The sequence below is a fragment of the Elgaria multicarinata genome, chromosome 23 (assembly GCF_023053635.1).
Source record: "Elgaria multicarinata webbii isolate HBS135686 ecotype San Diego chromosome 23, rElgMul1.1.pri, whole genome shotgun sequence".
Classification (NCBI taxonomy): domain Eukaryota; kingdom Metazoa; phylum Chordata; class Lepidosauria; order Squamata; family Anguidae; genus Elgaria; species Elgaria multicarinata.
Window position 1 is genome coordinate 1,068,297 of NC_086193.1, and position 27,328 is coordinate 1,095,624.

General features: G+C 52.2%; 1 protein-coding gene across 1 annotated transcript; it reads right to left on the minus strand.

Annotated features, from left to right (window-relative positions):
- Positions 1 to 664: 664 nt before the first annotated feature.
- On the minus strand, positions 665 to 25,673 carry KANK3 (KN motif and ankyrin repeat domains 3). Its single transcript, XM_063147158.1, has 12 exons — positions 25,585 to 25,673; positions 22,235 to 22,558; positions 13,935 to 14,019; positions 10,742 to 12,547; positions 8,554 to 8,653; positions 6,836 to 7,096; positions 5,129 to 5,222; positions 4,031 to 4,250; positions 2,768 to 2,910; positions 2,418 to 2,618; positions 1,424 to 1,522; positions 665 to 849 (listed from the first exon to the last, which is right to left on the minus strand). Exons 3-12 carry the CDS (start codon positions 13,969 to 13,971, stop codon positions 805 to 807), a joined length of 3,006 nt encoding a protein of 1,001 aa, XP_063003228.1. The 5' UTR covers positions 13,972 to 14,019; positions 22,235 to 22,558; positions 25,585 to 25,673; the 3' UTR covers positions 665 to 804.
- Positions 25,674 to 27,328: the final 1,655 nt, after the last annotated feature.

Here is a 27,328-nt window from a genome sequence, read left to right on the forward strand (position 1 = left end):
AATCCTACCCCGCTGCCCTTGTGCCTCACGGTACATTCCACAAGACGAGTGTTACGGCTCTTTATTCGGGTGAGAAAAGACATTTGAACAGAGAGATAGACTGAGCCTTGTGCATGAAATCCCCGGGCTGGATTTCTTTCTAATCCGGGATTAGGAGGAGTGAACAGCCTCAGTCTGTCGCGGAGGTAACAGCATCTCAGTGCAGTGGTAAAAGAGGAGGAATGGGTTAAAAAAAGAGGGTTAAAAATGACGGGCTGATAAGTTCAAGAACCCTAGGGTGGCACTGCCTCGACCCTGTGGCATTGAGGGGGCAGGCTAGGTGCGTAGTCCTCATTGAGAGTTCGGTGTTTGCACCTCAGGGCTCACCAAGTCTTCCCCGACTGCAAAAATTCCTTGCGTCTAGAAAGCTAGGAAGGGGGGATTCTAGTCTCGCCTACCTGCCTTGTTAGTTTCTGTGTGTGTGGAACTCACGCAGGGAATCTTGCCCCCGTGTCCTCCCTGATGCACTGTCTACGGGGTAGAGCTTGGTTGGTTGGCGAAATTGAGGGGGCTCCACCTGCCAGCCTGAAAGGGTGATGTTGACAGAAGTTGACCTCACTGAGGACTAGTGACCCAGAGTTTTAGCACTGTTTGAGAGTTACATAGTTTCGTTGGCCAGGGAAGGACTACGCAGCCCTGGAATCGGAGCCGCCCTCTTTTCTCCGGTATCCTGCACTCAGAAGGGTTGGCGTAAAGACGGTCTGATGGGAACGGCGGTGCTTGCTCTCGGGTAGAACGACGTTCTGGCCAGGTAGTCTCCGCACCCTAGAGCGGCCTCTTGTCCCTGCTGGGGGTCTTTCCGTTGGCCTCCTGTGGGCAGAAAAAAAGACGCTGCTACATTCGAACCCTGCAAAGCGTTTTAACGGCGAGCGAGAAGACAAAACACATTTAGGAGGATGGACTCCCAAATCCCATCAATATTATTTGGGAACTTCTGAACTGATTCTGGCAACATTTCTTTCCCTAAAGGCAGAGCGAGAGGATAGGATGTACATCGAATCGTTTAAGCCGCCGTGCAACTCAATATTGCACGGTTTGTTTTCCCAGTTTTAGCTCTGATCCACAGATCCTGGTGTGCATAAAGTCGTGTGTGTGTGTGACAATTTTCCCTTCCTGGGCAGAGGGAGTCAATTCAAGCCCCAATAAAAACTGGATATAGGTCCCTCTGGGTTAGAGCACTAATTTGGGACTCTTGGACATTTCACCACTCGGGTTCAAATCCTGCAGGGCTCTCCGTAACATCCCTTATGGCAGGGTCCAAACTCAGCCAAGAGCAGACGAACACACGGGGCATTTTGCCTGCTCACTGGGAGACTGGCAGTTGCGTCCCCTTAAGTGCTGGGCTCTGGCCCCAAGCGGAACGGCAAGAATACGATTTACTCACTGGGATGCACGCCATGGATTGGGTGAGGTGGGTGGATATCAACGCCGCAATGTCTCGATGGCCGGCCTCTAGCGCAATGGAAACGGCGTCGTTGCCGTCCTGCAGGAAAAAAGCAAAAATGAGCTCAGTGCCTGAATGAACCAAGAATAGAAGACTTTGTTTCACCGTGCAAAAATTTCAAACGATGCGCCTGAATTAAAACACAACAGTTGTATAGATTTCAAACGATGCGCCTGAATTAAAACACAACAGTTGTATAGGTTTCAAAGATTTTGGAGTGGCGAGCTGCCGAATAAAACCAAGTTAAAATAATATTTTTTAAAAAGAAACGGAACAGAGTTCTGATCAAGGTTTTGATCAATTGCGGCCGGTTTAACATTGTGCGTAGATCCCACTGAAAAATCAAATGGGGCTTACATCAGACAAGAGTAACTTTTTAGCAGTGAGGACTAGAAACCTGACATCAGAAACCGAAGGCTCAGTATGTGATTTCTGGAAGTACACATAGGCATGCATGTGGGATGTGCCGGGGGTGCCCAGGCACACCCTAATGCCTCCAGAAAGTGTGTATTCCCCCCCCCCCCCCACCATGCTAATAGCGTTAAGAGGGCCTTTAAGGTCCTGATTGGAGTTGAGGGGGAAGTGTAATTTCCCCAGGCGTGTTAACGGCAGGCACCACTAGCGTGCCCGGGGGGAATTGTACAACTTCTGGAGAGTGCATATTTCTCCCTGTCCAGCTAATAGTGGCTGCCATTGGCGTGGCAGGGGAAAACATGCACCTCCCGGACATCCCGGGAAGCGGTCTTTCCCTCACCTCTACTATTCCAACCGGGGTCTTAAAATTAAAAAATCTGGTGTGCACACCCTAATGAAATGTGCACCCCTATGGCAGCACGCCTCTTGGTGCCAGTCATCCAGCCTTCAGAGACGGATTTCATCCTGTTAGATTGCGGGGGAAAGTGGTTGAGAGGAAGGGGCCGTGGGATGAGCTTACGTGATCGACGACGGAGACGTTGCAGGCTGGCTGAGACAGGAGCAGCCGCACGGTGCCCGTCCGCCCGTGCTCACAGGCGCACATGAGTGCTGTAGAGCCCTCCTCGTCCTGAAGGTTGATGTCCGCCCCGCACGCCAGCAGGGCCTCCACCATCTCCTGCCGCCCGTGGCTCACAGCTAGCATCAACGCCGTCTGGCCGGCCTGGAACCCAGACGGAAAAAAAGCCGTGCCGTTTGGTCTAGATCCCTGCCCATTTTTAAAGCTCAAGAGTGCCTCTGAGTGTACCCAAACCGCAAACGCCCACTTCTCCGTGAACGGGCAGGTGGCTTCCCCGCCCGGGGGACACGTACTTGGCTGGCTTTTGCGTTGACGTTTCCCAGGCCGAAGAGTCTCCGGACCACGGCCATGCCATCCTCTTGCTCCACAGCTGCCAATGCGGCCAACATGAGGGCCGTGTAGCCGGCTTTATTCTGGTGGTTAACGTTGCAGACCTCTGCACCGGGGAGAGAGAGAGGAAAAAATGGCCACACGTGCAATATAGCCACAACGACGGACGGGGCCGCCCTAAAATATTTCGCTGCCTGAAGTGAGGGGCGACATGGCCTCCTCCTCCTCCATTCCAATGGTAGAGCCGGCCCTGTTAGTTGATTCAAGCCTCCCCCTATGCTCTGGTCGGCAACTGGTTGAGTCAGGCTGTGGGTGTTACGCCTGCTACAGGAAACAGCAGCTTCCTCTCACGTGATTTACCTCCGTGCCCCACTTTCTTAAAGACATCCCCTACGAAGACAGGGTGAGCTTTGGTCTGCCCCTAGAAGCCACTATTATTTCTTATTTTATTTATTAGTTACGTTTCTATTCAGCCTTCCCTGCAAGGAGCCCAAGGCGTTGTACGGGACCCTCTCCACGTTATCCTCACAACGACCCTGTGAGGTCGGTCAGGCTGAGAGTCCGTGATTGGCCCAAAGTCACCCAGTGAGCTTCAGGGCAAAGTGGGGGACTCGAACCCAGGTCTACGGAATCCCAGTCCAACATGCTCCCACTACACTCTTAACCAGTCAGAGTGGAGGATCCCAAGACGAGGGCAGCCAAAGAAGCTGGCTCTAGACCCATCGAGACCTTTTTCCTTATTTTTGTATTTTCTCCTTTGATATGTATCCTTCCTCTTAGCCAAAATGGCTCCCAAAGCAGAGATTGAACCCGGGGCCTCCTGCCTGCGAAGGAGGGACTCCACAGCCCCTGTCCACCCAACGCAAACAAACATGGCACCCACGGGACGATGCTGGCCACGGAAGATGCATGAAGGCGGCTATGGAAGATGGCCTCCCCCAACCCAGTAGCTTGCAAAGGTCTTGGACTTCAGCTCCCATCAGCCCCGGCCAATGTCAGGGATAATAGGCATTGCAGTCCAAAAGCAGTTGTGGAGCCGATCAAGATCCTCCTAAATGATCAAAATATTGATAGAACGGGGCTGAGAGAGAGAGAGAGAGCCCTCCATTTGTGCTGGATTGCAAATCCCATAATCCCCAACCCGCTGCAACGGCCAACTCATCTCTAGGTGTCAAGAGCTTTCGTTCCTGCCTCTTTTCAGGGCACACGGGGCTTTTTCCACTTACCCGTGTCCAGGAGAAGCCGGACGATGTCAAAGTTGGAATGGGAGACGCTGTAGTGCAGTGCCGTGTTGCCGTTGCCGTCGGAGAGGTTGACGACGTGGGCCAGCAGGGCCGGCGAGAGCTCGCCGAAGGCCAGGAGGTGGTCGGCCACCTCGTTGGCCAGCGAGGCCTTCTGGCTGGACACCCGGAACCACTCCTGAAGGACCAGGCCGGTGCTGGAGAGCTGGGAGGCAGAAGCCGGCAGGACGCATTGAGCCAAGGGAGACTTTGGCCGCCAATGGAGTTGGAGCAGAACTAGGGCTTGCAGTGGCTTTTTTTATTAGCAGGAGCGCTGATGTCATCTTCCACCCCCCTCAGACGTCCTTGTTCTCAAATCTATCTCCCCAAAGGAGCAATTCAGATCCCTTGGCTTTCCCAAAGCCCTGCTCCTGACCGAGATGAATAGCGTTAGGGTGGGGTTGCTGATATGCATCGACGCAGCGGTCTGCATTTTTGGACTCTCCTCGCGGGACTGTCGCGAAGAGCACCTGCGCTGCCAAATGTGCCCCTCCACCGCCGGACGTCACCTCTAATCGGGTACGGCCAATGCCGGCAAGGGGAAGGTGAAGCCCGTGCCCACCACCAAAACAAGTGCAAAAGGGGTCCGCAGATCCGTCAACGGTTAAAGAGCAGGGCGGGGAGAGGAGGAAATTAAATTAACCGGGGGAGACAGCAATTAAGCCGTGCCCACAAGGCCTGGCAGAGGTGGGCTCCTAAAAGGCCCAGTGGACTACTAAATAGAGATGCACCAGGACCACCACGCCCGGCTACAGATATTTGGGGACAATGCAAACTCACTACAAAGCCTTTGATATATATTTTTTTTAAATGAAAGGTGGGATTTTTCAGGACGCCGGACTTTGCGACCGCTGCCAATTTGGGGGCGGGTTTTCTTTCATTTTGAGCCCACGAAGAGGTTCTACGTCACTTCCATAAATCATCCCTCTTAAACATAGATAGCTTCACTGCAACCCTGCGAGGTAGGTCAGGCTGAAAAGGGGACACAGCCTGACGCTCTACCCGCTACTCCACATTGCCCCCGCCCCCCCAGCGTCGACTCACCACTTCTTTGCTCTTGGAGGCCGGTCCCCCGCCACGCCCAAGCTGGCTCCTCACCACTAGGCAAGCATCCCTCATCCAGTGACTCAGCTCAAACCTGTTTGGGGAAGGCCAATTAGGAGTGAGACCCCTGTCCTGCACTTTGCAGGCGGTCTGCTTTAACACACACACACACACACACGGCCTTTGTGGGCGGATGCCACCCTTTGCGCAGCGACCATTTTCACACTGGCTCCACCACGTTCCGCCAGACATCGGTGCTGTAAGGCAGGTGGGTCAGGTTTTGTAATGCAGTCACTGATCCGGTTGCTTCACGCCTTCCACTTTAGCTGATCTGCTCTCATCTTACACGCCGTCCTGGTTTTCTGTTCTCTGATCCATTGTTGCCTCACGTATCTCCCCTACTCTGCCCTCCGGTGTTGCCCTTTTAAGACTACGTTAGCGTGATTTGCTAGGAACCGTTGTCCGCCAGGTCCACACGGCTAAACATCTGCAGCCGGAGGTGAAACGCAGCTGGGCTTCCTGCCTTGCCAAACCTCCAAAGCTGATCTTCCTGGCTTCCCAGATCCTCCGTCCCCAGAGAGGAAATCCGAAGGAATGTCTCCAGAGCAGCTGCTCCTCTAGAACCTGAGCCCGTTGAGAGCTTAAATTTCTGGCAGGCAAATTCTGGCCCTGCAAGAAGTTTCTGGACAGCAAATCCCATCATCCCCCACTATGGACTAGGATGGCTAGAGATGATGGGAGTTGAAGTCCAATAATATCAGGAGGTAGCCCACCCCAATAACTATACATTTTTTAAAAGTTACTTCAATAATAATAGGAAATCTCCCATCCAAAATGCTACAGTTACTCTTGCAAGGTTACAAGGTGTTGCCAGTAGATTTGCAAATCCTGGTGCCCATGGGATCCTTGCTGCTATAAAACCGTTCATGGCAAATCTGTGCCCACCCTGAACTTGAAACTGCTTCTCTGTACGCAGGAAACACAACCCGCCCTGCATATAGAAATCTAGCATGTCAGGGAGAAAAGAGGTGGCCTAATCTTCTCCCTTGAAATGATTGCTTTCTATATGCAGGGAATTTGGGATGGGAGCATTCCAGAGGCTCATGTAATAGAGAAACAAACATGTTCGGGAGAAGACTAGGTTGCACCCTTTCCCCCTTGACATGCTAGATTTCTACATGTGGGGAGTCTATATATATTTTTTTTTGTAAGGAGATGCAGTCCTCTTGACCTGTTAGTTTTTTAGTTTTTTCCCCTCTGCTGGGAATTTTCTTAATTTCTTCAGGTGGGAACCCACGCCCCCTCCCCGGTCCTTGCAATCTGAAGCGACACAACCTCAGGCACGAGTCGGCCACCTCAGTGACGACTTTGCCCCCTTCGAGTTTTGCTTTGTGCTCCCTGTTCTGTTCGCTACTGTAGTTTCCCCCTGTGAAACCGCGTGCGCCCATTTTACAGAAGATTGGAACTGAGGCCGGGAGAGAGACCGGTTGGGTGGGGAGGGACCTTGAAGTCGTACCTGCTGTATCAAAGCTCAACTCTCTGCTTACGCCGCAGGAGGGAAGCCGTGATCCAAACTCTCCTTGCGAGGAAGAAAAGACCCACCCGCCTTCCCAACCCTTCTCACTGGCCACTCCAAGGGCCAAAAAAGGCATCCTGGTGGGGACACGGCCCCCAAAGACCTCCCGCCATAGCCGACGCTGGACCTACTTCTCTTTCACTTCTGAAGCAGCCACTCCGGGGCACTCTGTATCTTCCGCTTCCTCTGGATCAGGGCCCGGCTTTGCATTGCCCGGAATGGGGCTCTCCAGATCGGGGGCGCTGCGATCCAGGTGGGCGGCCGAGTCCTCGTCGGAGACGTCTGTGCTGCCGGCCACATCGCTGTCAGAGCTGCGAGGGGATCCTTTCCCAGGGGACCCCTCCTCTTCCTCCTCCTCCTCCTCTTCCTCCTCACTAGAGGTGCTCTCGTACCTGCCATCGCAGATTGTGGGGGTCAGGCTCCCTTAGGGGAACACGCCCCTCTCCTCCCATGACCCCAAACTCATCCCCACTTCGAGGGCAGGAAAGCCAGGCAAAGGGATCAAACAGGCGGACGACGAACCTACAGGATCAGACCGAAGCTCCGTCTTTGCCACCGTCCGGTGCTCCCTGCCTCCAACAGGGGACAGCCGGATGACCCTGAGAAGCCCAGAAGCAGGGCCCGAAAGCCACGGCCTCTCCGGCTAGTGCAATCAGGGATAGGCTGCTTTGGAAAGTAGAAGCTCCACTCCGATCTCATGGTTTACAGCAGCGGAGAAGTTTAAAAAGACTCCTTGAGAACACAAGCAGCGGAAGGGAGCTATTTTTTTTAAAAAAAATTTTTTTATCAAAGGCCACATCTGTGGGTGGAGCCAGAGTCAAAAGTGGGCGGGGCCACCTTTTTCCTCTTTCTCCCCCCCTTCTCTTTCTCCCTCCCTCACCGCTGGGGAAGGGATTGACGCGTTTTGACAGTTCTCACCAGAGGTCTAAATCGATCGCTTGCGGAAAGAGATTTTTGAATCCGGCCGCATTTGGGCTGCAGGTCGCCTTACCCCCTGCTTTGGATGAACCAAACAAGAGCCCTGTTGTATCCGACCCACTATCCATCCTATAAGCCCAACGTCCCGTTTCGAGCACGTGGACGTGCATGGAGGCTTTCTGCTTTCCGTCCTGCCTTCGGTACTGGGAGGTAGACTATGTCAGCATGTGGAGGTTCCATTGAATGGCTGAGCCAAAACCGTACAACTGGAGCCCAGCTGGAACAGGCCGAGGGTCAAATCCCGTCCCTGCAACCAGTGTCTGCAACACACAGCTCATCAGATGCTACTGGGAAGAGAGGCATAAAAGCGACGCGTCCTCCTTTCTGGCCTGCTTGAGGGAAGACCACTTCCAAGCAATGGAGATGCTCTTAGCTGCCCTTGCAGACTTCTACTCCATAGAAGGAGCCCTGCTGGATCAAACCCAAAGGGTCCACTGGGACTAGACCCCCAAAGCGGGGTGTGCAGGTCTGTCTACACAGACATGGTGCACACACACTGCCCCAACCTGTAATCCCACCGCTGCCCCAAACTGTAATCCCACCGCTGACCCAAACTGTAATCCCACCGCTGCCCCAACCTGTAATCCCACCGCTGCCCCAACCTGTAATCCCACCGCTGCCCCAAACTAATCCCACAGCTGCCCCAACCTGTAATCCCACCGCTGCCCCAACCTGTAATCCCACCGCTGCCCCAACCTGTAATCCCACCGCTGCCCCAACCTGTAATCCCACCGCTGCCCCAAACTGTAATCCCACCGCTGCCCCAACTAAGTGGATGCATCCCGCTTGACCTCTCTCAGCGTGACCACCTAGATCTCACCCACCCACCCACCCCCCATGCCCCAAAGAGAGGAAGTGGAAATATTCGTACTCGCCATTCAGTACTCCCACAAACTGCAGGGTCTTCCGTCTGCTTCCCGTTTCCAACTTGGCCGGGCCGTCCTGCTTCTTCATGATTGATTTGAGGGTTCCTGGGATGGGGACGGGGACAGAACAGCGACCGGCATGAGATGCAGGGAGGTGGAGAGAGACAGACAGAGAGACAAGGCTGTGTTTTGCAGACGAGTGAGAGGAGCAATGCATCCCATAAGGACATCCGAAGAGCCCTGATGCTGGGTCAGACCAAGGGTCCATCTAGTCCAGCACTCTGTTCACACAGTGGCCGACCAACTGTCTACCAGGGATCAACAAAGCAGGACATGGTGCAACAGCACCCTCCTGCCCATGTTCCCCAGCAACTGGGGCACACCGGCTTACTGCCTCTGATACTGGAGGTGGCACACAACCATCAGGGCTAGTAGCCATGGATAGCCTTCTCCACCAGGAATTTATCCAACCCGCTTTTAAAGCCATTCAAATTGGTGGCCATCGCTACGTCTTGTGGTAGTGAGTTCCATAGTTTACCTATGTGCTGTGTGAAGACATCTTTCCTTTTATCTGTCCTGGATCTCCCACCCATCAGTTTCATGGGATAATGACCCCTTTGGGGTTCTAGTATTATAAGAGAGGGAGAAAAATGTCTCCCTCGCTACATTCTCCACTCCGTGCATCATTTTGCACACCTCTATCCTGTCTCCCCTCCGCCTCCTTTTCTCCAAGCTAAACCATCCCAGCTGTTGTAACCTTCCCTCCTAGGGGAGACGCTCCAGCCCCTTCATCATTTTAGCTGCCCTTTTCTGCACTTTTTCCAGCTCCATCATATCCTTTTTGAGGCGTGGTGACCAGAACTGGACACAGTACTCGATTTGTATAAAGGCAGTACGATGCTGGCAGTTTTATTCTCCGTTCCTGTTCTTATCATGCCTCACATGGCGTTTGCCCTTGGCAGGGAGACGCCTTGCCGCCCTGCCTCTAGGGAAGGATCTCCCCTCTTCTGACAGCATCCCCGATGCAAAACCCTTTTGCAGACAAGCTCATTAGAGACCGTAAAAGGGGCGCAGGCCCAAGAATGGCACTGGAGTGAGGATGAAGCATGTCGCGGTGACCCCAATTTGTCCACAGGAACATCTTTTGCTACATTTGCTAATCCTTTTGTTGGCCATAGCTGTGGAACTCACTGCCGCAAGATACGACATAGGCCGTCAGCTTGGGAGTGGTTTTAAAAGGGGGATCAGGCAAAAGCATGGACCAGGAGATGTCTGTTAGTCATGACGACTATATACTACCTCCAGGATCAAAGGCACCCTTTGTTCCAATTTAGTAGGCTCTTTTTTTATGAACCTCCATAATCAGGAACAGTCTACCACAAACGACAGTGGAAACCTATGGCTTTTGGACCTTCTATTTGGGGGCAGCTGGCTGTCCATTGTTGGAAACAGGATACTGGGGTAGAGGAATCCACCAAGGTTTCATACAACAGGGCTCATCTTAGATTCACCTGTGCTATTGGACACGGAAGCAGCTGACTTGGCAAAAAAGAAAAAGAAGCCTGCTGATTGATCCATGACCAAGGGCAGTTCTTCAGCTGCTGTGAGTTGGCTGTGCGGTTTTTTTTAGCTATGATAAGAGGACCTGCAGTGGATCTTGGGTTACTTCCAAAAGCCTTATGAGGCGGCAGGAGCTACACACACAGGTATTCTGTTGATCCAGACCTATTTCGCCAGGCAGGCTCTGTGGCGGCACCTGAGTGCATTAGAATTAACTGAACCGCACTGAAGTGTGTTGAAGTGCACCATGGGTGGCCGTTATACCATTGAACTCTTAATTCAGCCTTCCTCAACCTGGGGCGCTCCAGATGTGTTGGACTACAACTCCCAGAATGCCCCAGCCAGCTTAACACGCCCACATACAGACTAGTTTATGAGAGCTCTGGCATGAACGGCGGCTCATAAAATGAGGGAGAATGACCTTCCCCGAAATCCACAGGTTTTGTTTCTCAGTGGAGTGGGGGCCTGCACTCCGCACACACTCCGAGGGCACTGAAATACAGGTTCGCAAACTCAACCGTGGAGGCCCACACTCAAATGAAGCCCGGGCGTAAAAGCAGGGGACGTGGGACCCCTCAGATTTCGCTCGGTTGTGAGTCGACCCGGGCCATCGCTTCGCCAGAAGCATCTCACCGGCGACCCCCGTGGCGCCCTTTTCGGACTCCCTCTCCAAGACGATCACGTCCTTCCTCGTGGGCTGCGGGAGCAAACGTGATTCCGGGTCGAATTCCGAAACCTCCACCTGCAGAGACGGTTCCTTAGAGCCTTCCGGCTTTCCCACGTTGGCATCTTCCGTGCCGTGGCCCGGTTCGGCAGCGACGGAGTCAACTTCCGTCCTGGGGGCTTCGCGTCCCTTCTCCAGATCGACCTGCGTGGCTTTGTCTCCACGGCAGACGGACGCGAGGTCTTCCCGTGGCAGGTCACAGCCCACCCCGACCCCCGCCACGTGCGGCGAGCAGTGGACGCTCTTCTCGGCCGTTTCGACGTGGCCTCCCACGGCCCGGCTGCGCACGTCCGGCACGGCTTCCACACACGCTTCCACTGTCTCCGGCCGGGCCGTGGTCTCTTTGCTGACCAGGTTCCGGGGCATCCGTGAGCACACCTCCACTCTCAGCTCCTCCAGCTCGTCCGTGGCCTCTTTCAGGTGTCCCTCCAACATGGCAATGACCTCCCTGTGATGCTGGGCAGTTTGCTGGAGCAACTGTATCTCCTTCTCCGCCTCGGACGAAACCCCGAGCAAGGACTCCATGACCCACACCTCCGCGTCCCTGGTCTCCGTCTCTCGCCCGACGCCCACCTCTCGGTGCGGCCGTTGGCTCCGGTAGTAGAACACCACCTCCTGCATGTCCACCTCTTCCCCGGTGCCCACGGATCGCCGCGTGGGCTCGTCGCCTTTTCCCGGGCGGGCCGCTCCCCGCCCGGCCTTCGTGGCTCTATCCGAACCGGACAGTTTCTCTGTCAGTTTCTTTAACTCTGCAATTTTACTCAGCCTCCCTTGGGACGCCTCGACGTCGGTGGTGCGGCCGCTCTGAGACCCTTCCGCTCCCATCGTTCTGGTGGGCCCCGTGTTGGGAGATTTCGGGGGGAAGTGGAAGACTTCGGGGGCCTCGCCTGCTTCGGACTCCAGTTTCTCCCACAAGCCGGCCACCAGCTCTTCCTTCTCCTTCTCCAACCTGCAAATTGTCCCCTCCAGAACCGGGATGGTCTTCACTTGCTCTTCCAACTCCTTCAGGCGGCGGAGGGCGGCCGCCATCTGCTCGCGGACGTGATGGAGGTGCGCTGGGCTGAGCGCCGTAGCAGGGGTACTCCTTCCCGAGTTGGAGGGGCTGATCTTTACGGAGCCCGCTGGAGGCAAGCTGGGTCCAGCTTGGTTGTCCCCCCAGCCGGAGAAGCAATATGGGGCGAATGCATGGGTCTTCGAAGGGCTAGCGGGCATCTCAGGGGCCGGAGAGGTTCCGCCGGCCATTAGCTCCCACTGTTCTCGCTCCAGCCTCTTACTAGTCTCCAGCAAGGTTTTCTCCACCCGGGTGTTTCGGACCAGCGATTTGGGAAGGGGAGGAGGCAGAAGTTGGATCGTGGGAGCCGGGGACGTGGGGAGCGAGCCTGGTTTGCAGGCGGGCTCCTTGATATCCGAGGACCCGGCCCACAGCCTGGGCCGCGGGGAGAAGGTGGGTTTCCCGTCCTCGCTGGTGGTCGACGAAAGGGACTCGGTGGACGTCCAGCCACCGGTTTGGCCACGGGAGGAGCTCAGGGAGCCCAGCTTTGGGCCCTTGGCCTTGCGATGCCGGGTCAGTTTCCGCAGGGTTTGGCCCTTCTCGATGTCTTCGACGTACTTGAGGAAATCCAGATCCAACTGGAAGCCGTAGGGGGTCTCCAAGGAGTAGGGGGCGTTCTCGCCACCCTGGTCTTGGTCCCGGTACAAGAAAGGGCCGCCCAAATCTGAAAGGCAAGGAGAAGAAAACGCACACGGGCTTATATCAAGGAGGGACTGCTGATTCGGCGGGAAATGTTCGGCACGTCCCGGAGGGTGACCGGAACTAGAAGGTTTTGCCCACTAAGGGACAATTCTGTCCTCTGCAGGGTGTCTGCTTAGGATTACAGTTCCTGTGGCCCCCACACATACACCCCAAATACGTACTCTACTTTCAGGGGTCCAGGAACTATCAGAAACTATGCAAGTTTGGGGGGAACCCATATATTCTCCCTTAGGGTCTACCATAGAAGAAAAAACGGGATATACAATAGATTATATTATTATTATTATTATTATTATTATTGCCCCATAGCCGAAGCTTTCTGGGCTGTTTACAAAAATTAAAAACTGAACATTAAAAACAAATATAAAACCACAAAAAGCATAAAAACACACCATATCCATTGAAAAACTACTATTCTGGGGTCAGATAAGGGAGGAAAAAAACTCAGCGTAGGCTGTTAAATTGCTGGGAGAAGAGAGAAGTCTGGACCTGGTGCCGAAAAGATAACAATGGTGGCGCCAGGCGAGCCTCGTCGGGGAGATCCTTCCATAATTGCGGGAGCCACCACTGAAAAGGCCCTCTCCCTTGTAAGAAATGATGTAACAAGTGAATATGAATCAGATGGCTGTATAAGACCTATTAATCAATTTTATGGAATTTTTATATTTAATGTTGTTCCCTGCCTCGATCCAGAGGAAGAGGCGGGTAAGAATTATTATTATTATTATTATTATTATTATTATTATTATTATTATTATTATTATTATTATTGAGAGGAGTGGAAGAGACCCTACATTGCACACAGAAGTTCCCAGGTTTTTTCCACAGCGTCTCCAAGGAGGGCTGTGAAAGAATCCAAGCCTGAAATTCCACAGAAGGTTGCTGCAAGTCAGTGTGGGCAATGCTAGTCTAGCTGGGCCTATGCTTTGACTCAGTCTAGAGCAGCGTCTGACGTTCCTTATTTAAACCATTCCGCTATTCAGAGCCATGTGGACTAGACTCTTGCTTTGCTTTTAGGGGAACAGCTGCAGCTTAGCGGTAGAGCTACACTTTGCACGCAAGACGAAAACACGCAAAACAACACAGTGACGTGTGTAGCAGGGCATAAATCTACTTGGAAGTTGCGGTTGCCTGCCCATTTTACATTTTGGTGCCAGGGTCCTGTTATTACTCCAACAAAGAGAAAAAGCCACTCCGCACACGCTCAGGAGCACTCCGTTTACAAATGTTCCAGCCGAACTCCAGGCATGAGCAGGGGCAGTTGTGCCCTGTAGCCCCGCCCTCGTGGCAACTTTTTTTTCTATCGCAGGATGGATCCCGCAAGAGGTCACCTGCAGACTTCTCCTTACCTGGGAGATTTCGGTCCAGGTGCGTGGGCTGAGCCATGTTCTGCGATTCGGTCCTCCAGTGGCTGCCAATCAGGACAGGACGAACCTGGTGGAAGAAACAAGCCACATGGGTTGAAGATCTCTTCTGCGCTGGCTCAGGTATCATTTTGCTTTAAAATACGAACCGAATGACTTTTGGGGACTGATGGGGGAAACGCCCACCCACCCACCCACCCAAGCCATCCTGCACCTGGACCGTGTGATCCATTCAGGCCCTGATGCTTTAGTCGATTAATTGGTTAGCTTTTAATTGGTTAAAACTCATAAAAACAAGCAAACATGGATTAAAAACTATTAAATGGTATGAAATTTCTGATATAAAATAAATTTATAATTTCAAGAATTTAAGAGATAACAAGGGGAATAAGATCCACTACATCACCATCAATAATAATATTTACTTTGGGTGGGAGGGAGGTATATTATATTATAGTTCCCCCCCCTAAATTATTAAAAACTATTAATTCATTCATCCATTTTTAAACCCTGCCGAGGGGCACCCCAACCGTCCCCTGCCCTCAGTGAATAGCGGGGGTCCCCTCCACATCTTCCTCAGCAACCAGTCTGACCCCCAAAGTCTCCGCTTGGTCTCAGCATCTCTGTCCGGATCGGAGACAGGGCAGGATTCGGCAGCTTTCGTTTCCCAGGAACAACAACAACCACGGTGCTTTCGAGCATGTGCAGACGGCCTCCGCCCCAAGGAACCGTCCGAGGATTTCCTGCACGTGCGACACCTGGGAAATCTTCAGTTCTTTATAGAGAAATGGCAAATCCCTCCTGTTCAAACTCGCTCGCTTCCCTCTCCAGGAGCAGCTATGAACTGGCTCAGATCCCGGACAGCCGCCTTTCGGCGGCTGCCGCAGGGCCCGTCTCATTCCCTGCCCCGGGACCGTCTCCCGGGCAATGTGGGGTTTTTTTTGCCTCTATTTCTTCCACTCTGGTTTTGCGGAGCTGCACCTTACCCCCGACGGATAGCGATGCTGAACTCCAGGCGGCTGGTTCTTCCAAAAGAAAAGAAAACTTGTGTCTGAGAACAAATCAGCCCGGCTGCATGAGCGTGGCTAAAGGGTGGAGTCTTTTGGAGGCAGGGACAACAGACGGAGATACATATTTTTTGTGGTATTTTATTATGACTCGTCTTTTAAACATGCTCCGTGCATGAATCAGGCCAGCGGACGTGTTTAGGACGCTGGCATAAACCGGAGGCGGCACTCTCCGGGCGGCTTTGGGGACCGTTTCCTGACCCCCTGGGACCCGTTTCGGGCCCGGCCAGGCAGGAGGCGAAATCAATCCATCACACGGTCTAAAATTAGCTTCCCCTGACCAGAGAAGGGGCCGTGCTGGGCTCCAGAATGGAGTGCCATTTCCCTGCGTCTTCAGGGCTACGAGTGAGGCCTGTTCAAAATCCCAAGACACAGAGAACGGCAAAGGAAGACGATTTGAAAGGATGGGGAGGGCAGAAAATGAGAAGCCTTGGGCCCCTCTTCCCTCATTCTGGAAATTGACATTATGCCGGCACAAGGGAATGTGTTGCCTTTTGGCTGACGTGCCTCCGGAAGACAAATGGAAGGGGCCCCTGGCCTAAATAGAAGGGGGAAAGCACCCCCCAAGAAGCAGCCCACATCACTGAAGGCCCCTATTATCTTTTTGGGGGTGCAGAACAGATGTCGTCCTGCAGGTAGCCCGGACCCAAAACATGTAGGACTTTAAAGGTGATAACCAACACTTTATACTTCGCCCGGAAACTAATTGGCAGCCAGTGAAGAGATTTTAAAACTGGTGTAATGTGGTCCCCTCTAGGTGCACCAGTGACCACCACCAGTTCCAGATTTCACTGTATCTCAGTGAAGTAAAGGGAAAAATGTAGCTCTGAATTCTGAAGGTGCAGAATTCAACGTTGAAATTCAAGCACACCAGCTCTGCCAAGAGATTACGGCTTAAGCGCAGCTGAAGAGATTGGTGGGAAATGCAGGAAACCCTGGAGAGCGAGATTATGGGGCTGGATCCGTGCCGGGAAGTGAGCTCACCGCTGGAGGGAGCCGCAAAGGGAGGGCTGAACCCCACATGGCATTGTTCAGGAGTGACCCCCACGGCAGCATCTTCTGGACCTCTCTAACCCGGCCACCTTCTCCCCCCACCCCACCCCAAAGCAGGCTCAGTGGGAAAAGAGCCGTCCGTCCCAGCGCTGGAAGCCAAAGGGAAACGGATGGCCGTTGACAGAAGCCAGCTGGGAAACCTCCCCGCCTTATCAGATCTCATGAGATTCCTCTCGGCAGGCCAAGCAAAACACAAGGGGAGGCCAGATCCCACATTACGCGGCACGAAGGAGCGGGGCCGCTACGCTGGGGTCACGCCAAGCCTCTCTGCCCTCCAGCATCTGGGGGTCCTGAGAAGTCTAGGAGAGCGTCCCCTTCCAAAACACAAGGACAGACGCCCCTATTTTAGCCTAAATCTCTGCCTGCCGGTAACTAAGCCACATGAGATGCCATCCTTTCCCCAATGCTATTTAATATTTACATGAAACCGCTGGGAGAGATCATCCAGAGGCATGGGGCAGGGTGCTATCAGTATGCTGATGACACCCAAATATACTTCTCTATGCCTTCGACAACAGCGTCAGCTAAGGATAGTGTGTCTCCTCTGAATGAATGCTTGGAGGCGGTAATGGGCTGGATGAGGAAAAACAAAGTGAAGCTGAACCCAGACGAGACGGAGGGGCTCGCTGTCAAAGGCCACAACCTGGGCTTGGAGGTGTGTCAACCGGTTCTGGATGGGGCTACACTCCCCCTGAAAGACTGCGTTCACAGCTTGGGGGTGCTTCTGGATCCGTCGCTCCAAATGACAGCCCAGATAGATGTGACAGCCAGGAGTGCCTACTATCAGCTTCGGTTGATACGCCAGCTGCTCCCCTTCCTAGAGTTAGAAGAAGTAAAGACGGTCGTGCACGCGCTGGTAACTTCGAGGCTCGACTTCTGCAATGCGCTCTACATATTCACGTCGGGAGAGGCGTTCCGTCAGGTATTGTGGTCCCAAGCCGTGGAAGGCTTTATAGGTCAAAACCAGCACCTTGAATTGGGCTCGGAAACATACAGGCAGCCAGTGCAAGCGGACCAGAGCAGGGGTTATACGGTCGAACCTTCTGGTTCCCGAAATCAATCTGGCCGCTGCATTTTGCACGAGCTGCAGCTTCCGAACCGTCTTCAAAGGCAGCCCTACGTAGAGCGCATTGCAGTAATCTAACTCGGAGGTTACCAGAGCATGGACGACTGAAGCCAGGTTGTCCCTGTGCAGATAGGGGTGTAGCTGGGCCACCAACCATTTACGCCTTAGTAAGCACGCTATCACAGCCATCTAAATCATCTGTCTTTTTAACCGATGAATGAACCGATTACACTTGAGACCATTCTTCATACTCGGAGACATCCATACAGGATCTGGAATGAACATAGCGGATTCCACAATCAAGGGCGGGAAGGGAAAGCGATGGTGTCCCCAGGGCTGGAAGCCAAGCAGAAGTGGAAATTTACACATTTAAATACACAAAAATTCCCTCCCATTGTCATATTTTCTTCGCGTTTCCTGCGACGGTTAACAAAACGGAGCCAAAACAATGCCATAAAATAAAACAAAGGCGTGCAGTGAGCTTCACTGCTTTTCTTTTGCTTTCGACGCTCTTAAGGCGCACCTCTGTGCATGTTTAGACAGAAAAAAAGAAGTCCTACAAATCGCAGCATTCCCCAGCCAGCGTGCCTTTAAAATCAAATTAAACTGGCCTACCAAGTAAAGCTTTCGGCTGTGATCCTGTACACCCATTTATCTGGGAATTTCCACGGACCTCTGACAGGCCTGAAGCAACTGACATCCCTTGTCAATTTCACTGGACTTCTCAGGTCTGGCCCTGGAGTGGAGCTTTTTGATTGGTTGTTGCTATTGCATTTATATTCTGCCTTTCCATCTTCTTACAAGGAACGCACAGCAGCTTACCTGGTCCTCTTTCTCTCCATTTTAACCTCACAACAACCCTGCAAGGTAGGTTAAGTTGAAAGTCAGTGACTGGATCTCTCAAGTTCCAGTCCGACACTCCAACCACTATACCACACTGCCTCTGATGGGAATTGGAGTCCAATTCCACGTGGAGTACACCAGGCAGCCTATTTCTGCTCCAGGAGGTCTCAGACAAGCCCTCTCTTCCGGAATAGGGGTATAATAATACTGAGCTAAGATAATGATATGTGAGTGTTTTGAATATTCAAAAGCGCTGTAGGAATGCTTCTAAAAACCCAGAGGAGTGCAAGAGGCAGCTGGACAGCCATCTGTCAGGGATGCTTTAGGGTGGATTCCTGCATTGAGCAGGGGGTTGGACTCGATGGCCTTGTAGGCCCCTTCCAACTCTGCTATTCTATGATTCTATGATCAGGAAAAACTTCCTGACTGTTAGAGCGGTACGACAATGGAACCAGTGACCTGGGGAGGTTGTGGGCTCTCCTACACGAGAGGCCTTCAAGAGGCAGCTGGACAGCCATCTGTCAGGGATGCTTTAGGGTGGATTCCTGCATTGAGCAGGGGGTTGGACTCGATGGCCTTAGAGGCCCCTTCCAACTCTGCTATTCTATGATTCTATGAGGAACAGGCCTCCCTATGCCTTTAGCAACAGGACAGAAAGCGGACAAAGCGTTTGCTTCCTTCATCACATTTTTAAGCATTTAGCAACTCAAGCTCCCATGGACAGGTATCCATGCCGTGTCCCCTTCTCAATCCGGGCCATGTCCCCTTCTCAATCCGTCACAGAATGGTGCCGTCCTTCTTTCTTTCCCTTTCTGGGCTGGCGTACAAAGATTGAAACCCTACAAACGCGTGATTAAAAATGTTGTCGGAAACCGGATACAGGCCAAAATAAATCCATTTTAAACCACCAACAGTACACCCCAGGACTTGTAGAAACATCCTCATACGCCGACGAAGGTCTGGGAGTGGAGGAGTGTTTTGTACTCGCACTCTCCTCAGCGGGGAGAGTGTTCCACAACTGGGGGACACCACCGAGAGGGCCCTGTCCCTTGTAGCCATCCTCCGAGCCTCCCTCAGAGGAGGGTCTCAGGTGACGACCGTGGGGTGTGGGCAGGTTCATTCCAGGAGAGGCGCTCCGTCAGGTGTCAGGCTTTACAGGTCTTAACCAGCGCCGTGAATCCGGTTCCAGGAACATGCTGTCCACTGCGGGTCCTGCTGCAAACACTTCCCCTTGTCAAAGCCACAACCGCCAGTCGGACGCGTCGTGGCAGAGACAGAGCGGTGGGAAGTGGCCGGGCTGGAATCAATTAGCCGGCTTCCTCAAGGAAAGGGAAACGACAGAGGAGACGCATCCGTTGGGACAGAAGGCTATTGTTTTGGGCGGGCCGCGGGCCAAGAACAGCCACCCGGACTCCGCCGCAGGCTTCCTGAAGAGCAGCCGGACCTCCAGCGAGTCACCGGGAGAGGGCTGCATCTCTGTCATCAGTGTGACACATTCACAGCAGCGCACGGGTGTGTCCCAAAGGCAGCTGCTTCCCCCAAACTCTAGTGGCTGTGCTCTTTGGGTTTCCAAAGGCAGCGGCACCTGCTCATTTGGGGAGCATCCCGCCGCTTTAAAAGTTGGGCCTCTTTCGGCCCCAGGGGAAAATCCCACGTCGAGACGCCCTTGGGCAGGCGGGGCAAGTTCCAGGAGTGGGCGGAGCCAAAGCCGAAAGCCGTGGCCTCAAAACTAGCACCTGGTTCACGAAAAACCAAACTGAAACTTCAGGGAGGAATTTCAAACCTTTTCGAATCTGGGGGGAACCCAGATGGGGGAAACTGCCCAAGGACCAGTGGTTGGGGAAAGGGCGTGGCTTCTGGGGGACAGGAGAGGGTCTGTTTTAGCCCCCAGATTTAGCCTGAGGCTTCTGACCTCTGCTTTAAGGCATGGGAGCAGAGCCAACTGTGGGTAGGGTGGCACACTGATGCCTGAGCAGTCAGGTGGTGCCTGATTGAAATGTCATTGTGCGATGCAATGCGCGTCACATCCCTTCAAGATGCACGCGCACCTTCTCTGGGCCTCCTCCGAGGCCTGCTTCCATAGATCCTGACCCATCCCCTGTGCCCACTTCAACCCCATCTTGGCCGATGCAAAAATAGAAGCCGGCAAAATGAAAGGCAGCAAGAACTGCTGGGGGATACTTGGCTCAGCAAGACTGCAAATGAGAAGGATCTTGGAATTGTTGTCGATCACAAGCTGAATTTGAGCCAACAGTGTGATATGGCTGCAAGAAAGGCAAATGCTATTTTGGGCTGCATTAATAGAAGTATAGTTTCCAAAGCATGTGAGGTACTGGTTCCTCTCTATTCGGCCCTGGTTAGGCCTCATCTAGAGTATTGCGTCCAGTTCTGGGCTCCACAATTCAAGAAGGATGCAGACAAGCTGGAGCGTGTTCAGAGGAGGGCAAGCAGGATGATCAGGGGTCTGGAAACAAAGCCCTATGAAGAGAGACTGAAAGAACTGGGCAGGTTTAGCCTGGAGAAGAGAAGATTACGGGGAGACATGAGAGCACTCTTCAAACGCTTAAAAGGTTGTCACACAGAGGAGGGCCAGGATCTCTTCTTGATCCTCCCAGAGTGCAGGACACGGAATAACGGGCTCAAATTAAAGGAAGCCAGATTCCGGCTGGACATCAGGAAAAACTTCCTGACTGTTAGAGCAGTACGACAATGGAATCAGTGACCTAGGGAGGTTGTGGGCTCTCCCACACTTGAGGCATTCAAGAGACAGCTGGACAGCCATCTGTCAGGGATACTTTAAGGTGGATTCCTGCATTGAGCAGAGGGGTTGGACTCGATGGTCTTAAGAGGCCCCTTTCAACTCTACTATTCTATGATTCTATGAATTCTTGGGTTAAGAAGGTCCTCTTGTCATCCTGGAATGCATAATCTTACAAACTATGGCAGGATACAAGCCTGTATCTGTGTGCGCATGACGGCCCCAGTTTCATAAAGGAACTCCGCTCTCTGGGAAAAACCATTGGAAATTCTTCTCGCAATAATCCCACAAGTTCGACCTGTATTATGATGCCCATATTACAGATGGGCAAATGGAGGCTGAGCAATTTGACCTGCTCGAAAGCCGCCTGGTGAGCTCACCTCCGAGGCGAGATTCGGAATTGTGGCTCCACTAAGCTACAGGTCTTTTACTCCCTAGACAACACCCTCCCCCCTCCAAATCCCGACTGCAGAGACAACCGGAAGAATTTGGCACAATCGTGTGCTGGTTTTAAATCAGAACTGTGCAAACGATTTTAGTTCATGTTCTCACCGTCTTGATGGCTTTTTAGCAAACAAGGGAGTATATAAAAGTTGACCGTAAAACAATAAATGCAGTTGCTTCTCCCCACCTTAGGGAAGGATCAATGAGCAACGCGTCCCCTTTCACCCCTGAATTCCTTATCCAGCTTCAAAAATGGCTCACACGTTCTCCAAGCTATCTTTGCATTCATAATGTCTAGAAACTTGGATTTAAAGAGAGAGGAAGGGAGGGAGGAATGTGAAGGTGTCCATTCCTCCAGCCGGCCTGGCCAGAGACTTCACCATAACTTGTGTGGCTCCGTTCTAACACACGTCAAGGCGCTTCTGGAGCGGCAACGCCCAATGCCAGACAAGTCCTTACAAGAGCCGAAAACGTCCGCTCTGCGTTGGCAAGCGACACCCGCGGCACCGCCAGAAAACCCCCAGCGCACGACCCCTTCCCTGAGCACGGCCATGCCAGAGGGAAGTGTCATTTCCTTCTCTCGACGGGCAGATGTTTATTTTATTCACTCGTGAGACCTGCTTGAGTCATCCGAAAAGTTCCAAGCAGCACACGCAGGGCTGTTCTCAAATGGCGCCCCTGGAAATGAGGGCCTGGGGTGACAGCACCCCATTTTTTGATCCAAAGTATATACAATTGCTTCTAAGATACACGTCCTTTAAGGGGGGTGATTCGTTACTGAAAAAATACTTTCCTCCTTTCCACGAATTCAGCCACCACTTAAATCTCCCTCCTATGCAAAGAAAGCAGCCTCAGATCTGAAACGACACCTAACACAACCCTGCAAGTTCAGTGCCCTGTGGGTGCTTTGGACTTCAGGTCCCATCTGCCCCAGCCCACCTGGCCAGTGGTCAGGAATCATGGGAGTTGTGGTCTGAAGCATCTGGACTAAATTGGGGGAAGCCGCTCCAGCCAGTTTGAAGCAGCACGAACGCTGGTTCACATCCCGACTCACCTGCTGGGATGGTCGCTCCTTCTCAGGCTAATCCACCTCGCAGGGTTGTCGTTAGGATGAAAGTGGGGATAATTCCTAGGGAAGGGATCCCCCGAGGCAGGTCAGGAGGTCACTGTGCCAACGCCGCTTTGATTTGAGATGAAATGATTCGAGAGGCGGCAAAATGCAAATGGCCTTAATAAAAGAGATCTGGATTCGAGTTCCATCTCATCCCTGATTTGGAGTCGTCGTGTGGCCTTTGGGATATAACTAGTCCAGGAGTCGTAAACCTTTTGCCTGGAGAAGAGAAGATGAAGGAGAGATATGATAGCAGTCTTCAGATATCTGAAGAGGAAGCAAAGTTTTTCTGTGTTTCTCCTGAGGACTAGAAGCAGTGGGTGAGAATGGCAGGGGAGCAGATTTGGGGTGGACATTAGGAGCTGTTTAACCCTAATGCTAGGAGCTGTTTAATGGGAGAAAGAGGTGGTGGGCTCTCAGCTGTCAGTCAGCGATAGCGTAGTTGCAAGATTCCTACCCTGAGCAAGGAAGGGTTGGAATAGATGACCTTTGAGGGCCCTTCCAACACACAAATTCAATGATTTTGTACATCAGATGTCATGGAAAGCATTCCCTTGTGAGCTCTCGCATGCCTCAGCCTTTTCTCCCGCAACGATAAATGTGAGGACTCTCCCACCACCTCGGTTTACTTATAAATTGCAACCGCTCCGTCTCCGCGGGTCTGAAGGCGTGCGTTTTCGGTGCCAACGCGGGGCCGTTGCAGAGAGCGTGAGAAAGCGAGGCCCAGCGAGAGGGCGGCTCGACAACAGACAGATTTATCTTTGGGCAATTTGTTTGGCTCTCCGTCCCGCGCCCTCCTCTGAGAGATAAACTCTGATTTATATCTGCATTTGGGGCGCGCGCGAGGGCCATCCGGGGCTGAAGGGAAATCTCCATTTCCTTTCCCAGCAAGCAGCCTGCGGCCTGTGGCCTGGGCAGAGATCTACCAAGGCAATTAAAAAAGTAGGAAAAATTCAATCTAACACCCGCCCACCCATCCTGGCACCTCTTCCCCCGTAACGTGTAGCTTGGCTCAATGGCCTAGAGCTCAACACTGAAAATTAGATGTCTTTTTCGTGTACACCCCAAAACGATTGGAGCAGAGTGTGCAGAAGGAGAAATCAATGCTTCTTTTTTTGAAAATGGTAAAGTCTCTGGATTGTGATATAAGGTGAGGGGGGAAAGACAGAAAGAATTGCAATAAATAAATAAATAAATGAATAAAAATCCCACGCAAAATGCCCTTTAGGAATCTCTCCAACCCATGAGCTTCCTGTTACTCTGTATGCAAATCATTGATTTCCTATATGAAAACAATATTATTTTTTAGGCAGTATCAATAAGCTAACTGATTTCTTTCAATTCGAAACTTGAGTCCCTGGTCCTGGTTTACCCTCTCACCTACTGGGTGGCAAAGGTGCGGACTCGAACTCAAGGCAGGACAAAACCTAATTGACAGTGCCCAGTGGAGAATGGCAACACCGAGAGGAAAGGGTTTCAGTCTAGCCCACCCCAAAGGGTTGTTGTTGAGAGATTAAATAAATATGGATTCCTGCCTAGGGCAGCCTCAGCGGTCTTGGAGGAAGGGTGAGAAATTAAACATAAAATAATAAAATGAAAGAAATATAAGTGTAACTTGAGAATGGTTCATTACAGCCCATCTTTCCTTCCTACCTTTTGCTTTTAAAAAAATCTAACTCTGTTTCCTTTAATTATTTTTAAAATTATCCCCATGTAGCATTTCTCCTACCTGTCTCCAAAATATTGATACCACCACCCCTGGCTGCCTCTCTCCATTCCTTCACCTGAATCATCTGTCCTGATTCAGCCATTCCTGACACCTGTTCAAAACATGCCCTTTGACAGCATGTTGGTAGTTGGACATGCAAATAGGCCTGAGATGTGGGAGTGGATTGGAAGAACAGACAATGCCACAAATCTAGTGGTGACTCATTAAAGCAGTGGCCGTATCCCTCAATACTTTGTAAAGGGAGATTTGGGGTGTGCGTGTGTGAGAGATTTAATCCAACCCCCACTAAACAAAATATAATCCTCAGCTTTCTCATGTCTCCGTCAGTGGCAAAGCAATTCAAGGGGAGAACGCCAGAGAGAGAAACCACCAGATTTATAGGCACAAGGAACGTTACGGCAGAAGATTTGGCCGCCTTCTACTCCCACGGAGGCGGTTTGCTTCCGTGACACGCGTGTACCGGACTGATTGCTCCTTGTTAACTTATGGAACTCCTTGCCAGTTGGAGGCTGGCTGAGAGAGAGAACATTTGGGAAAGAGGCATTACTGGACAAAATCCTAGACAAGAGACCATCAGCTATTTGGTGTGCTTGCGAAGTCGAACCTCCACATTCAGAAGCAGTCTACCTCTGAGTAATGAGGACGGACAGAAGCATCTATTCTGCTGCTGGACCGGATGCCCCCAAACAGAAGAGGAAAATATTTCCCAGGTGCCCGAAAGAACCTTGATGATGCTCAGAGCTGAATGTGCTTCAGGGCGGATTGGGGCCCCACGAAGAGGTCAAGGGAATCAGCGCAGTCCAGGCAGCTGAAGGCTCAAGTCAGCATGTCAAGGATCGGGGCCCGGTTGTATGCATTGCTGCTTACTCAGAAGTAAGCCTTCCCTACGCCCGGCCACCACCTTCTCCGGGCTTTCTCCTGAGAAATTCCAGTTATGCAGAAGCGCGCGATCGGTGCTCGTTTACTCAGGAGTAAGCTCCACGGAGTTCGGTGCCGAGTAAAACGCGTGCACAGGATCACAGCCTGTTTCTATATCTCTGCCGCCCCCGACCTGGCCCTCTGGAGATGTTTTGGACTCCACCTCCCAGAATCCTTGATAGTTGGCCACGCTGGCTGGGGCTGATGGGAACTGGAGTCCAAAGGCGGCTCTAAGCAGCGTCGCTTCGGCAAGCAGGCGCCACCGGATTCAATGGGCTTACTCCCCTGTAAACCTGTAGAAGACTGCAGGGTGGAGGGCGCTGGTTTACTCAGAAGTAAAACCCCACGTGCTCCATAGGCTGACTCCCAAGTAAGCCTGCCGAGGCTTGCTGCTTGGAGGCGCCACATCCTTTTGTGGGACTGAACTCAGTGGGACTTACTTCCGAGGAGACCCATATTGGGACCATGGGTGAGGCTCCGATCCCGCTTCAGCTGCGGTCCTTGCCACCCTCCGAAAGAAGACCCCCGTCCCCATCCCGGAGTGGCACGAATCCGCGTGGATCGAGGCCTCCCCCAACGCTTCTCTCTTTCTCTCTTTCTTTCTTTCTTTCGCGTTCCCTCCTTCCTCTGCTAAAGTCTCGCTTACCTGCTGCCCTCGCTCCGGACTCCCCTTGGAGCGGCGCCTCGCCACTGCAGGCGTGGCTCCGGATTCACTCCGGACTAAGGAATCTCAGCCCCGCGCTGCTGAACGCCGAAGCTAGGGAAACATCTGTCTAATTGACAATGAGAGGGAGGGAGGGAGGGAGAGAGGGAGGGGGGGCGGAGCGCGCCTGCCCCGGAGGGAACTTCGCAGAAGGAATGCGGGGGCGGAGGGGGGGTTGCCTCCTGGCTCCTCCTTCAACCCCCGGGGTACGTTACAAGCCCCGCCACCCCCAGACCTTTCTTCTCTCCCAAGAGAGGTGCAAGCAGAGCATTGATGAGGCTCTCCAGAGGTGTACGCGGGCCCCTACTTGCACATGGGACTTTTCATAGAATCGTAGACTTGGAAGGGGCCTCTTAAGACCATCGAGTCCAACCCCCTGCTCAATGTAGGAATCCACCCTAAAGCATCCTTGACAGATGGCTGTCTGGCTGCCTCTTGAAGGCCTCTAGGGTGGGAGAGCCCACCACCTCCCTTGGTAACGGGTTCCGTTGAGGTAGTGCTCTAACCGTCAGGAAGTTTTTCCTGATGTCCAGCCGGAATCTGGCTTCCTGTCACTTGAGCCCGTTATTCTGTGTCCTGCACTCTGGGAGGATCGAGAAGAGATCCTGGCCCTCCTCTGTGTGACAACCTTTTAAGTCTTTGAAGAGTGCTATCATGTCTCCCCTCAATCTTCTCTTCTCCAGGCTAAACATGCCCAGTTCTTTCAGTCTCTCTTCATAGGGCTTTGTTTCCAGACCCCTGATCATCCTGGTTGCCCTCCTCTGAACCCGCTCCAGCTTGTCTGCATCCAGAACTGGTTCATGCCACAGCCAGGGTGCCACAGCAGAGAAGGCCCTCCATATGGCAATAATAATAATAATAATAATAATTATTATTATTATTATTATTATTATTATTATTATTATTATTATTTTATTTCTTACCCGCCTCTCCCTTTGGATCAAGGCAGGGAACAACATTAGAACAGGAATCAATACATCTTAAAAATTCATGATTTAACATTCATCTGGATAGGCCTGCCGGAAAAGGCTAGTCTTTAAAGCTGCCTTAAAATCACACAGAGAGTGAATGTTTAATATGATGTTTAATATGGTTCGCTTAATGAACATCCGAAGAGCCCTGATGCTGGATCAGACCAAGGGTCCATCTAGTCCTTCACAGAGTGGTCAAACAGATGTTAACCAGGGTCCCACAAGCAGGACATGGGTGCAACAGCACCCTCCTGCCCATGTTCCCCAGCAACATGTGTCCCCTCCCCAGCAATCGGTTGTTGCCTCTGATACTGTTTTAATAGGACTTGGGATATTTTAATATGGCTTGGGGCATTTAACAGTCAATTCAATGAAATGTTTAATATGGGACATTTGGGACATTCAGTGTTTTAATGCAACTTGGGACGTTGTGATAGTTTCTACCATTGAGTTTTTCCATAAAGGTAAAGGAAGGTGCCAGTCCTCATGGTTCTGACTTGGGACATTGTGATATGGCTTGGGACATTTAATATCTAATTTAATGGGCTGTTTAATCAATCAACCTACATATGTGTGTGTGTGTGTTGTGTGTGTATGAGAGAGAGTTAAGCCTAGTTTCCATCAGTTCTGATAAAGTGTGGATTATCTCATTGACTGCATAACAGTAAAAATAATTTTAAAAAAACCAAGAACATACCCACGAGGAATAATCCCAC

Coding starts and splice junctions, on each gene's coding strand:
- KANK3 (XM_063147158.1), bottom strand. CDS start 13,971: ATGGCTCAGCCCACGCACCTGGACCGAAATCTCCCAG. Junction 12,548..13,934: donor CCTGGACCGAAATCTCCCAG/GTAAGGAGAAGT, acceptor CTTGCCTTTCAG/ATTTGGGCGGCCCTTTCTTG. Junction 5,223..6,835: donor GCTTCAGAAGTGAAAGAGAA/GTAGGTCCAGCG, acceptor TTCCCCAAACAG/GTTTGAGCTGAGTCACTGGA.